At 50.9% G+C, this 14,101-nt stretch overlaps 3 protein-coding genes across 3 annotated transcripts; 2 read left to right on the plus strand and 1 right to left on the minus strand.

Annotated features, from left to right (window-relative positions):
* LRP88_03949 (uncharacterized protein) lies at window positions 1–912 on the plus strand (the record flags this gene model as incomplete). Its single annotated transcript, XM_083240543.1, has 1 exon — window positions 1–912. The coding sequence occupies one exon, from the start codon at window positions 1–3 to the stop codon at window positions 910–912; it is 912 nt and encodes a 303-aa protein (XP_083103833.1).
* Window positions 913–1,973: 1,061 nt separating this feature from the next.
* Window positions 1,974–2,785, plus strand: LRP88_03950 (uncharacterized protein; the record flags this gene model as incomplete). Its single annotated transcript, XM_083240544.1, has 2 exons — window positions 1,974–2,227; window positions 2,290–2,785. 2 exons carry the CDS (start codon window positions 1,974–1,976, stop codon window positions 2,783–2,785), a joined length of 750 nt encoding a protein of 249 aa, XP_083103834.1.
* Window positions 2,786–7,447: 4,662 nt separating this feature from the next.
* LRP88_03951 (uncharacterized protein) lies at window positions 7,448–12,141 on the minus strand (the record flags this gene model as incomplete). Its single annotated transcript, XM_083240545.1, has 6 exons — window positions 7,448–7,862; window positions 7,919–8,148; window positions 8,205–8,438; window positions 8,490–9,422; window positions 9,477–11,003; window positions 11,059–12,141. 6 exons carry the CDS (start codon window positions 12,139–12,141, stop codon window positions 7,448–7,450), a joined length of 4,422 nt encoding a protein of 1,473 aa, XP_083103835.1.
* Between the last annotated feature and the right edge of the window lie 1,960 nt (window positions 12,142–14,101).

A 14,101-nucleotide genomic window follows, 5' to 3' on the forward strand; every position in this document is an offset into this window, starting at 1 on the left:
ATGGCGCCCTTCTCCTCGAGTGATATCCCAGACCTCACCAACCAGGTCATCATTATCACTGGAGGTAATGTTGGTCTTGGCTTCGAAACCATCCGACAGCTCAGCCAACACAATCCAGCCCGCATCTACCTGGCTGCTCGGTCTCAGGAAAAGGCGGACAAAGCGATCCAGGAGCTCAGGCATACCAACCCTACGGCCAGCGCCATTGTCTTCCTGAAGCTCGATCTTGCCTCATTTGACAGCGTTAAAGCTGCTGCGGCAGAGTTTCTCAGCCGAGAAACTCGCTTGGATATTCTCGTCAACAATGCTGGCATCATGATGACACCTGAGGGACTCACCAAAGACGGATACGAAATCCAATTTGGCACAAATGTTCTTGGCCCTGCCCTTTTCACGCAGCTTCTGCTCCCCATCTTGCGCAGCACCGCCAAAGTCAACAAACAAACGCGTGTGATCATGCTCTCTTCGGCTGCTCATGCCCGAGCCCCCACAGACATTTACAAGTTTGACGAGTTCCGAACTACCATGTCCGGCCGAGCAACGACTCAGAGATATACCATTTCTAAGCTCGCTGATCTTCATTATTCCAAGGCTTTGGCTGAGCGAGAAAAGGAGGTCAAGATCATCCCTGTCCATCCAGGAATGGTGGCCACCAATCTTCACCATGCTTCGACCGGATTCTTCCTCAAGCCGTTCCTCAACGTTGCCATAATGTTTGCAACACCTGTTGAAAAGGGAGCCCTTTCTCAGATATACACAGCCGTGAGTCCGAACGCGAAGAGTGGGCAGTACTATGGTCCTATTGGCGAAGCTGAACCTGGTTCCAAACTCGCTCAAAATCATGATCTTCAGGAGGAAATGTTTGGGTTTATCCAAAAGCAGCTCGAGGGGCATGTTGAAACCATCGAATGAAGGCTAGCGTATTTTGGTCAATATTTGACATATTAAATGGAGAATGAGGGTTGGATGGGCATCTGTCTATACTTAATATGTCTGTAATGTGCTGGACCAAATCTGGGACAGATCCACCTTCAACCTTGGTGGTCTGGATTTTGCTTACACCCCTGCTTGTTCTGGCCTGATTCCTGGCTCTGTTGAAGCATGAAATCGGCCCACAGTCTGTACGTGCTAATGTAGAAGCATAAGAACTATTGCAGAGGCGGGCTCGGGGAGTCTTCTGTCATGAGACCTAAGCGCTCTTCCTTATAAAGAAACAGTTGGGAAACTCTTGGAGGAGGCAGGCTTTAGACCAAAAATCAACTTGAGGCTCGTAAGTAGGCTGGTGAGGGTCTTAAGGTGATCCATGGTTCAGAGCAGACGCCAATGAAAAACAAGAGGCCTTGGAAAAGGTGGCAGCTGAGCTTGGCGTGCATCTCACAGGAGACGAGGAACGTGATTCCGCTGATTGGCGTTCGCAAGGTTGAGCAGCTGCAAGATAACATCAAGTCGCTGAGCATCCATTTGACTTGTGAGCAAATCAAGTGCCTCGAAAGTGTCAAGGAATTCGACCCTGGCTTTCCCGCAGCCATGGTTGGGGAGGATCCAAAGGAGACGGGGTTGTATGGACCCATGATTGCTTCATTCGCTCACATTGCGTGGCAAAAGGCATCCCGGCCTATTGGTAGGGCTGAACTGCTGGCTGTTTATGTACAATAGAGAGGTACTGCCCCTTACGAACTGGAATGTCCAAATCGATCGCTTCTTGATAATTATCCATGTCTGAAGTATGGGCCCCTGACCAGTCGATCTTGGATTACACCGCCACCCAACCAATGCAGCTTGCTTACCCCCCTGGCCTTGATGCCATTGGTGGGCCAACTAGTCCATGTAAGGCCATCCCCGAACCGTAGCCTCGAGCGTTGCCTGTCACTCCTTGCGCCATGTCACAATTATTATTTAAACTTATCATCTGGCTTTGACCTTCCTGATACTCAGCCTGTTTCTTGTCATTTTTCGGGCCCATCCCGGAAATCATGCATCTGATCCTTACTGGGGCGACGGGCCTCGTTGGCTCTGGCGTCCTCGATGCCATGCTCAAGTCGAAAGAAATCACCAAAATCTCCATCTTGAGCCGAAGACCAGTTCCTCTGGCGGCAGATGATCCAAGAGCCAACGTTATTATCCACAAAGATTTCGAAAACTATGAGCCCGAGCTTCTTAATAAGCTCCAGGGCGCCAATGGAGTCGTTTGGGCTTTGGGCATCAGCCAGCTTAAGGTCACGAAGGAGTCTGTTTATCTCATCTTTCTCACGTCGATTCGTACTTCACAAACTGACGACTTGTAACCAGTGAATACGTCACCATCACTAAAGATTTCCCTCTTGCTGCGGTCAGAGCCTTTTCCAACCTCGCGTCCGACGACGAACCCTTCCGCTTCATCTACGTTTCGAGTGGCGGCGCAACCTTGAACCCGGGCCTCTCTACTCCTTTCTATGGACGTGTCAAGGGAGAAGTCGAGAGAGCATTGTCCGAACTACGTACCCCCCGGTTGCACATTGAGTCTGTCCGACCTGTTGGTGTAGACGCCTCGAATCACGATGCCATTAAGCCACATCTCCCCGACCCCGGTGTGGCCTACCATGCGATGAGCTTCGTTTTAGGACCGCTTATGCGAACTTTGTTACACCCGTTGCATAGTCCAACAGACAAACTGGGATCCTTTCTTGCCGAAATGGCAATGGGCAAGTATGACAAGCAGCTGGATGCAGGAGGCAAGGGCATCACGGATCTCAACGGTTCAAGGATACTCGACAACTGGGCCTTTCGAAGACTATATGGGCTATGAGGTCTTGGTGTTGTCTATACGGAAGTAGTGCAAATTAATTCACGACGTAGTTAATCTTCATCTCACCTCGCTTCTGGCGCCAGTAGTTTGTCACCTCCAGCACCTCAGGACACCCTCGCAACAGCATGCCCCATCTTCTGAAGAATTCGGGGCTAAATTCCCACGCCCCTGCGTCCCAGGCCTCGCCCCATACCACAAGTGATGCCTTCGTATTGGCATCAAAATCCAGTAAATCGCAGCAAAGTGCATCGCAGAGCAAGTCCTCATCGTACTCCCCTGCTTCAATCCCGAGGAGAATATTATCTCGCATCCCAGGAATTGGGAATAGATCCACCCAGGAATGGTGTGAGACTAACTTCTGTAACTGTGTTGGAGCAAGGTGAGCTGGAAAGGTGGGTTGGTCTCCGGAAGATTGAGGTCCCAGCCTGTTAAATATGGAACTGTAGTCATCTGTCTCTAGATACTCGAGAGGAATTTGAAGCGTCAGGGCGTTTCTGGCCAGAGCGTCGAAGGTGTTGAGGCGTGTGAGGCCGGGGAGATCACAAACAGACGGAAAGTTGAGTCCCCAGTTTGTGTAGGCTCTTTGCATAAAGTCCCTGATATTGTTGTGTAACTCGGGGCATCTGATAATGACCAAGATGGGCAACTTATGGAGCAATGCAATAAAAAGCTGGGACTGATATCGCCGAGTGTTTGCAAGCTCTTTGGGAGAAGTATCCACAACCTGGCCGCTTCGGGGCTCAGGGTTGTTGGTAGAAAAGGCTTGCTGGTGTTTCCGTTTGCCTTTGGGCACCACAGGTCAGCATGGAACGGATAGTTCTGTTCGACAGGGTCGGTACTCACGATACGCCCTCTGGTGGAGGCGATTCTGGCGTTTTCTCCGTTCTTTAGCGCTCATCACCCCTGTCCAATCATCTACTGGCTCCCAAACTTCTGATAGCTGCGGAGGCATGGCTGCTTATGCTGGTCTCTTTGGTTCTTTTACTGTGGACGAGATGCAAGAAGGAAAATGCGAAGGGTGTTCAGAGAGTTGTCGAGGTGTTGATGCCATCTGCTGACACCCTTGCGAGCGACGCCATGGTCCAGAGTTTATTGTGGCTCCAGTGGGGTTCATGCAGCCTGCTTACGCCCCTGCAGCCAATCAGCAGAGACCTGAACGGACTTGAAACTGGCCCGAGTCATATCATCCGTGGGAGACATCACAATCCCGAGCCGAGGAGACACTGGTTTCCCAAGAGTTATCTGGGAAAACCAAGGATCAACAGTATGGCAGTATTGGGCCATACGTAAGTGATCACGGGTTTTAGCCGAAAGTGGCACTTCATCTTTATTGAGCTTGCATGTTCAAGTTGATGTGTAGAGAAGGTGAACTGGTATTTCTATTGACTTCCCCTGGCCTCATGGAGCCTTTTTGACTTACTGCTCAGCGTGCTGGCTTCGTTTCGTTGTCCCTTTTTAGAGACTTAAGTAGGATAGACGGCCTACCGGTTTTTTTCAATGCCATTCCAGTTGTAGTTCTTCATGAGCATGAGCTGCACTATTTATTCCAAACTCGTACTGTAACCCAATATCTTGCCAGCGATCTAATCTTGGCTGCCCTCTTCACCAGTCATCCCATCATTTTCCACAGTTTTTTCTTCCCAACTCGCGTGAATACCTTCATTCAGGTCATGAAGCGTGCGAGCCAACGGTAAAAGGTCTTGGTCTGTCTCCGCTATAACGCTCATGCTGTGGGCAACCTGCTCTAGCAGCGTCATATCCCTTGCTGCGGTGGAACCAAGCTCCGTGGGGTCGCTGCTTGAGAGATGATTGACCATGCAGCCGTAGGCGACGTAGCAGCGGAATGCACCGAACTCATAGGATGCGGTGGCGGGGCTCGGATACCTCCCCAGGCTTAATCGCGCGAGATCCAATATGCGGCGGGCGGTATTGACCGATAAAGGAGTGACAGGTACGTCGTTGGCCGTGCAGAGTGTTCCAGATCTATCGGACTTGAGGGTTGCAATTTTGTATATCATAACCATCACGGAGGAGTATCCTGTATTCATCAGGTCGTATAGCATCCACCAGTAGGCGCTGTTGTCCTCCTGTTTTGTAATAGAATCTCTCTGTTCGGGTACGGCCGGTCAGAGAACCTGCTTCTTGCTCGGCTTCATCGGGAATATACGAAGTAAGGACAAGGATATAAAACTCACCAGGGACCATTCTTCGAATAAATCTTCAATCTCTCCACAGAGTCCCTCAATGCTGTCGACCACGCTGTTCTTGTCTTGGGTATCCTCGCTGAATATGTCAAAGAACCGGAGGAGGAGGAACGTCAACCGCGATTTGACAAGGAATGTCAATGTAGGTACCACGTGCTCTGTCAGTCCAGGGTCTGAATTCAGCCAGGGAAGATTAACGCGCCATTCAGTTAAGTTGGCCGTCATTGTGGCAGGCTTGTCGTGCAACAGCCGAAAGAAGAGCTCCACGAGCACCAACCCCCAAAGGCCCTTCCTGTGATGGTCTGCACCGTCTGAAAGAAGCTCTGGGCTCATCAAAATGCCAGGAAAGCTCTGGTCAATCTTGTGCATGTTGAGGGTTTGCACGCACTGGCACACAAGCTTGTACATTCTCCAACTAAACTCAAAGTCACACTGTTGTAATGCGGCTCGCATCTGGAAATCAACCGTGAGTCCCCTGATGCACCAAGATGGGGAGGGGCTTCATGAGTTCTTGGCCTACGTACGAGAAGAATGGCAGCGATTAGATCCGTCTTGGTCTTCACAGCTTGTCCCTCCCAAGCCGGTATGGCACGGAGGCAGCAAATGTATATTTTTTGTTCCAAGGTCCCTTCTTGACGTCTTGTTTCATCAGCAATCATCAAAGACCCGTGATAGAGCACGCTGTAATAGAGAATAAGGGATGCTGGGTCGACGCTGATCTCGGGCATGTCGACGATGTCTGGCATGAGGTACATGAGCTTTGTGTTGATGAAGCCCGGGAATGTGTCGATCTGGTAGTGCTCACAAAAGTCTGAACAAGCTGTCAATAGAGGACCCATAGGGCTTGGCGTCAAGGTGAAAGAAGAAAGTTCTTACTATGGACACAGGCTCTGGCAAGTTCTGGCCGAATGTGGTCGTCCAGATGTGCAATCTTGTCGTCCAAGCCCTGCCGCTTGACACTTAAAACGTTATCAAGAACTTGTTTGAGGAGCGCACTTGGACTGATGGGTGTATTTAGACAATTTGTCCAGCTGGCTTCCGACACTTCTCCAATAGCATCGGCTTCGGTTCTCGATGGAGCCGAAGAGACAGTGGATTTCACTCTGGGAGACTGCCCAGACGATGCTGGAAAAGGGCCATGATACCTTCTCAGGCCATCACAAGCGAGGTCGATGGATTCTCTGTCAGTGGCTACTTGCGGTGATATACTGGCAGCTGCCAGCTGTGAGCATTTTTCCTCGACCTGTTGAATCCTCTCAAGGATGGTCGTGAAGTCATGATCTCTGGCGTGGCTCAGGCAGGTTAGGTAAGGACAGCTAGGAGAGGGCCATCAAGATTATTACATCGGCCGAGGCTTTGTCTTCGGGACATTGGATCTTTTTTTCCTCCTGTTGGGATATGTGCATGTTAAACGCCGAGCAAAGCATCCATCGCAGGTGGGTTTAGCCCGGTTGCAGCGAGTCTAGTGATGCTGTAAGCCTACGATTAAATGCGAATGGAACCACATGCGTGAAAGGCACAAGCTCGAGTTCAGGCAATGGCCAGCGTGGAAGGGACGGGAGGAAGTAGTGCCGTTTCATTACCTTTCGAGCCTTGCAACCAAGGCACTGTTTTGTATCCGTGTCAGAATGACAGACAATTGCTTAGAGAGTGTGTGTTGGCCCGGGAGCCTGGGTCTAGGCATGCTTACCGCCAGCTCATTGTGGCTCTGACTTGATTGCGCAGCGGGATCCATACAGGTGGACACGAATATCGAGGTTCCGGGGATAGCGTGGACGCTTGCTGATACTGGGCATCAGGGATGACAAGACGGATAATGAATGAACTGCCAAACCCGATCCAGAGAATTTTTGAGGTAGGCAGGGCAAAGGAGATAGACCGGAGTCCGAGAAGCCCGGCACGGCAGTTGTACGGTTGGTACTGGAAATTCAGGGGCTTGGCAAAGTGGGCGTCTGGGTAACAGGGTTAGCCAATGGCTGCTCTGTGTTGACATGCCATGTGCACGCTCCCTGGCTCGGATGAGGCCGGAGATGCGGACTGACGGAGATTTCGAAAATCCGACACTCTTTCCGGTGTACGGACTTGCCAAGACAGCGAGGCGACGGAGGACCAGCCTTGATCATCTCGGGGCCCAAGCATGTCCGAAGCACGGGGTACTGGATGAAGGTTGGTGGAACGAATTGACTCATCGGCTGTTACTCAATCACGGCGCAGGCAGCCTAGATAGACCAATGCATTTGCTTAGAAACGGTATGTCTCAGCTTCACCACCTCATCATAGTGGTTGACGGTACCAGCAAAGGAGAAGGAGAAGGAGAAATTTATTAAAATGCTGCGGTTTCTAAATACAATCTTTTTACAACCCAGTGATGTAGAACGACCCAAGGAAAAGCCCATGTCTATAAGTCCCTACCCTTTAGTCTTGGGAGAGGAGAAAAAACACTACCACTCAAAAATTCTTACTCTTTCTTTGCCTTCTTGTTCTTCGGAACCCTTGCCAACCAGTAAAAAACAAAGGCCATGGCGATGTTGAAGATGCAATACACCCACATGAACCCAAAGTCCCTCCACCTATGTCCAAAGCTGACGTTGACGCTGGCCAAGAATGTGTTGGTCTCAGACATGGCGCAGTATTGGCAGTCGGTCGTGTTTGAGTCGGCGAGGTAGCCTCCAGCTTGGGACAAAAAGTCGGAAGCGTACTCTCCGCATGTCGTACCGTCTGGAGCTGTGAAGTGCACAAACTCGTTGGACTCGCAGTACATGGGGGCGTTGCCTAGTGAGGTGCCCAGGAAGCTCTCGATGATGTAGGTGAAGGGATTGATGCGGTACATGAAAATCCAGAAACCAGGAAGGGCATCGGGCCCAGCAAGAACACTGCACATCAAGTAAGTTTCCATCCGTGGTATTCTTTGTCTCTGATCTTTACTTACCCGCAGAATGTAAACATCATGATTAGCAATAGATTCATGGCGCCTCCAGCCATGTCAGGGGTTGGAATTCCAGCAATCATCATGTTTGCAAACGTGCTAGAAAACATGAAAAAGATCCAGAGGTGCAGAAACATGGTGATTCCTCGTGAGTGCACGGAATCGGTCCACTCCGCGTTCTTGTACAGACCGATAGGATAGTACCAGCAGACATAGCAGAAAACCGACATGAGCTGTCACTGGGATTAGTTCCATGCTGAGGGTTTTCAAGGCGTTGAGTTCGACTTACCGAGTTCCAGGTGAGCTCAACGACAATGTTTGCAGACATGAATGCCTTCCAAGAGTACGCCTTAGAGGGGCGCTCGCGGGCCTCGTACATTGTACGCTGGGCAGCAAAGACAGGCATGATCTGGTTGACCAGCTGCGGGAAAACGCTGAGGAAAATGAATACGCCAAACATCTGGTTGAGCAGCCCGCGTTGCGTGTTGTCTCCATCCAAGAAGGAGAGGCCAATGAATAGTGACTGTGTCGGTTAGCACATCGATCCCAAGAGGTCCTTGGCTTGTATCCTTACCGAGCCCAGTGCCAGAAGCAGTTTCGAGTAGATGTACGTGGGGCTTCTCCAATACTGTTGAAAGACGCGCTTCGTGACCTGAGTGTGCTGCTCCACGGCAGACGCCGCAAACTCCTTGTACACGGAAGCATCCTCACGCGATTGCCCAGACGTTGCTGAGGACGCAAGCCTTCCAAGCTCCTCCTGGACCAACTGATACTCAGGACTGCTCCGCCAAACTGTAGGCCAATCGATCTCGGTTGTTGCGCCGGGGGCTGCGCCAATGACTTCAAGCATGTACTCGGCTGGGTTTGATCTGTCGGGAAGGTCGTGAGCTCCGTTACGGGTGAAATAGTCGACGAGTATGTTTGCATCCTTGCCGATATCTCCGAAATAGATGGTTTGTCCCTTGGATAAAAGGAGAAGCCGATCAAACCTCTGAAAGAGCATAGCAGAAGGCTGATGGATAGTGCAGAGGATAGCTTGGCCGCTTTTAGTTAGCTTCTCCATCAGGTTACAGATAGACCATGATGTCTGACTATCTAAGCCCGAGGTAGGCTCATCGAAGAAGAGAAGGAGCTGAGGGCGAGCAGCAAGCTCTACACCGATTGTCAGTCGTTTACGCTGCTCGACATTGAGGCCTTCACCGGGCACACCAATGACAGCATCGGCATATTCCTCCATGCTAAGCAATCCAATGACTACGTCCACATAATTGAGCTTCTCTTGCCGACTGTAGTGCGACGGTTGTCGGAGCAAGGCACTAAAGGCCAGGGCCTCGCGGACGGTCGAGGTATGCAGATGGAGGTCTTGTTGCTGAACGTAGCCGGTTTTCCGCTGAAAGGACTCGTCCCGGAGCTTGCCATTGACAAGCATATCACCCGTGACAATGCCCATCGTCACACGGCTGGCAAGCACGTCGAGAAGCGTAGTCTTTCCAGCTCCGGAAGAACCCTATATACTCGTTAGTCATGGTATACTCGATCACCAGAATATGAAGGCCCTTACCATTAGCGCTGTCAGGGTGCCCGGCTTGACCCAACCATCAACCCGATCAAGAATTCGTCGAGGTTCCCCCTTGATCTTGATGTCGTAGCAAATATCCTTCCAATGAAACACAGAAGTTTGTTTCTCAACCTCGGTCCCTGAGGTGAACCCGTCATTCGTCTGTTGGTGCGAGGAAGTCACCTGGCCGCTTTCGATGTCTCCAACTGGCTTCTTGAGGTGCTTCATGGCTTTGCGGACATAAACGAGCACCTCTCCTTTGGACCGCTCAGATGCAACATACTCAGCGGCGACGAGGTGAAGTACCATGTAGAGGATCATGAAGGCAATCATGACTCCGAAGTTGCGCCATTTATGGGCGGTATCATATCCATAGGCAATCTTGACGAAAGCGGTGCCGCTCACCGTGTCCTGCCCAGGAATAGACCCCTGCGCGGAACATGCTCTGCCTCCTGACGACACGTCGTCGTACCCTGGGCCAAAGGGGATATAGGCAGAGCACGGAAAGTCTCTGCCCGTGAACTCGTTGAGCATGATGGACTCGAGGCCGTAGAAGAGTGGGTTGGCCCAACGACTCCAGCTAATCCAGCTTCGCATATACTGAATGGGGATGGTAAAGCCGGTATATAAGATCAAGCCGAGCAGGATGATCGCAGACGGCGCCATGGCCTGATCGATGGATTTGGTGACGGAACCGATCAGACGGAAGAGCATAGACATAGTCAGGGTGGTCGTGAAGATGAGCAATAAGAAGAAGAAGAAAGCTCCTGGTTCGCGGCGTAGATTCCCCATAAAGTATAGGGCGATATTAGTGAATATGCAGTTGACGACCTTGTACGGCAAATCCACGACGATTGAAGATAGAGCTTCGGCGCTTGGGTGATATAAGGCGTACCGGGCATGCTTCTCAATGATCTTGCGCTTAGCATAGAGGTTGATGATCTCTAGGATACTAGCAAAGGCGTTCATGAGGATGAGGAAGAATAGTAGAACACCGCGCTGCTGGAAGGACTCGGTCGTGTCAGGCAGGTTGTAGAAAATACTGCTGACAATGATGGCCTGCAGGAAGTTGGTGACCAGCATGGTGATGAGCAGACTAGGGTCAGTCCTGAGCAGGACAACGCTCCGGCGCATGGTCAGCCATATCTGTTGGAGATAGGATAAGGTGAATGGAGATTTGGCGCGTTGAGCGGATGACTGGTCCATTCGTCTCGATTCGAGAAACCTGTCGTAGTGTTCGCCGTGGAAGGGGTGTCGTTCGACGTAGTCTTCGATCTCCTCTAGCAGCAGGACGCGGTCTCGGCTCTGTTTCCAGGCCTGGGAGAATTCCTCGGGGCTTCGGGGAGTCTTGTCCTCCCAGCCTGGGCGGACGATGCGTTCCGAGGGACTCGTCATGGATGTCAGGAAGTCAGCTGTGGTTTGTTGGTCTGAACAGACAAACCCGAGCTCCTCAAAATATCCCTTTGCCCTGGCTGCTTTGCCAAAGAAGATTTGCCGACCCTTGTAGAGGACCAGAACCTTTTCAAAGACCTTTAAAGATGTCAGTGTGATTCCCAGATTTCGGAAGGATTTTGTAGAGACTCACGTCATAGGCATCCTGAGGAGCCTGATAGATGGCGACACACGAGGTGCAACCCATAACGTCAGCCTGGGTCCTCAAGGTTCGGCAGAATTCTACCGCGTTTGCGCTGTCGAGGCCACGTGTGCTATTGTCCCAGCATTGCAAAGGGGAGTAGCTGAGAGATGCCTCGGCGATCGTGACTCTTTTCCTCTCGCCGCCGCTCACACCTCGAATAAAATCATTACCCACGCGGGTATTCTTGGTATGTGATATACCAAACATCGCCATCGTCACATCGCGGAGATGCTCGATATACTCGCTTCGTGTGACTCCAGAAGGAATAGTCTTTGGGCAGCGTGCAGCAGCGGCAAAAGACAGGGTTTCACCAACTGAGAGTTGCGGAAAGTGGTGGTCAACCTCTGCCGTGTATATAGCTTCACCACGGAATGCAGTTTTGATCTGGTCGGGGTGTATGCCTTGGTAGTTGAGGCAGGACGATTCTTCGATGTGGAAGCCATGGGTGTCGCCGGCGATGGTCTTGAGGAACGTCGAGCAGCCGGATCCGGGGGGACCTAGGACGCAGAGCATCTCCCCGCTGTGGACAACGCCCTCTAGATCGTGTAGAATGTCAACTCGTTGCTGCTTCCCGCGGAGAAGCTTACTGCGGAACAGCTTCTTCACCATCGTGCCAGCCTCCAGCAGGACGTTTCCAACCGTCTTCTGGAAATCGGTGTCGGAGCCGAATCCGTAAACATTGAGGTTCTTGAAAGCGACTCCTGTCGTCCTGGGTGTGTTCCCCTCGAGCGAGTCGGTCCTGGCTTTGAAGAAGGCCTTGGCCCATTGCTTTGCATTGAATTGCGGGCTGTTCGGGTCGAGAGGCCCTTCCTGGGGGAGGGGGAAGAGGGAGGGTAAAGCGCCGCCGCGTTGAGACTGGGTCGTCAATCTCCTGGCGAGCTGGAGTACTTCATCATGGACGTGCTCTTCTTCCTCGTCGTAGTTGTTGCTGTTGGCAACATCGGTGATTGAAGTGTTGAACGAAGATGGTCTCTTGTCCGTCGTGGGAAGCGATGTGTCGGCCTCGGGGCCGAGAGGTTTCTCGGAAAGCATGGTTACCGCTCAAAGGGATGAGTTCAAAAAGACAAGTTCAAAGAAGATGAAACACAAGAAAAGGTGAATAGGGATTAATCAAAGTTGAAGAATAGGTAAGGAAAGAGGGTGGAATATTACATCAAAGTTGGCTTTGAAGGTGGTCGGTGAGTTTGTACAGACCTTGATCGCGTTGGTGACTATAAGAAAGCGAACGAAACTTGTTTAAAATATTTACATCTGGATGCCCCTGGCATACTGACGTTGATATCTAAGTTACAGAATATCAGCTCGGCACTCCGTCAACTCCCCCCTGGAGCTTTGGCGGCCCTTGGCGCAATAACTATGTGGGACGGGCTTAAAGGTGTGGGACGGGCTTTCAAGAGTGGGACGGGCTTTCGGGCTTGATGGCTTCCCGCCTAAAGTCAGCCGTCGATATCAAACATGTCCTATCAAAACACCAGCAATCTCCCCCGGAAGCGGCTCCCCAACAGAACTCGGTAATTCACTAAGGCTCATGCATTCAAGCTTATCATCGCAGGTCCAATCACTAGTAGGGATTCGTGGTATTAGTGAGATCCGCCGTTGTGATTCCAGTCTCAATCCCTGCACGTCAAATGTCAAGATCGCCTCGGCTTTGAATGGCTTGTCTTGTCCGAGGCCAAAAACCCTTGCAGCCAAGGCGAAACAAAATCAGATTTCTTATTGTCGTTTCAACCATTGAAGCAGGCTAGCTATCCAGAGATCCTAAAAAGTCATCTCGTGCTGCTATGAACGCATTGTACCGTTCCATCCTGGTCCTGATAGTCTCTGTAGAGTAATGCTAAAGAGGGGATTGATCTTATAATAAGTGCTTAGTAGATATGCATATCACTCAGCCAACTTCTTTAAACCCCCAAGCCCCGTTGCCTGCTCATAAGATACCCAAACATCAGTTGTAAAACATGTCGTTAAACAATCATGAGGTATCATTCGAGGAAACGACGTTGCTTTCCACAACCTCTGAGGATAAGGCATTCGACGGCATTGCCAAATTCGTATGGCAGCCAGATGAAAACACCTAGAGCATGAATGAATGAATTTTTTTGCGTCCGGGAGGACCATGTCTCATGTGACACGGTCCAAGGACGAGGCAAAATCTTTCCGAAACCGGCAAAGCCAACTGCCGGACATAAGTTTGGTGGTTTTCTCCGAGGACTCCGAGTCCTAAACAGGCGGCGTCGGATGAGTTGACTTGATCTAACCAGTGAGGTAGAGGGATAGACAGAGGAAGGGGACTTAGACACAATGGCCATGGAAGTATATTTCTCTTCTTCTTCCGCCTACGCAGCTCCTACAACATTAAAACGGCCGGCCGATCGGCCTCTGTCCGGTCTTTGGTCAACTGGCGTGACTGCAACTCCTGGCAGAATCCGAATGTCGGTATCTTCAAAGCGTTTGCTGAGACCTTGATTGCGCCGTTGGCCCAGCTTTTCATCAAGGCATGCCGGATCGAAAATGTTGCCCCTATTGTTTGATCGCCCCATGGGATTCAATGTCGGTCATGGCCTTCCTCGATTCTTGATGGCGGTGAATTTCTCCTGATGGCTCATGCAGAAGGGAATGTCTTTGACAATGGGGGGCCATGAAGCCCTTGCAGGCCATCAATACTTCCAACCATCACTTTGCCAACCCAAGTGTTAACCAACTAGTTGTGTTTAATTTCGGTCTATTTCTCCTTCATCACGTTAAAACTGGCTTTTTCGGAATTTTAGTAGAAGTGAATCTACAACATAGTTAGACTGTTACGGGCGAACCCGTGAGGAAGGTTGTTTCCCCCTGGAAAAACCAAGACCGGAGAAATCCTTCTCCGTAGCCCCGTTGCGAGCCCTGCATAAAACCCGCAGCGAGGTCAGAGCTAGTTCTTTTCCTTTTCTCTCCCTTCCTTAGTCTTAGATATTCAATTAACCAGTTCACCTTAGCTGCATAAGCCCCGGTCCGA

This window comes from Fusarium phalaenopsidis, assembly GCF_050370095.1.
Source record: "Fusarium phalaenopsidis strain FUZ10S chromosome Unknown contig_32288, whole genome shotgun sequence".
Classification (NCBI taxonomy): Eukaryota; Fungi; Ascomycota; class Sordariomycetes; order Hypocreales; family Nectriaceae; genus Fusarium; species Fusarium phalaenopsidis.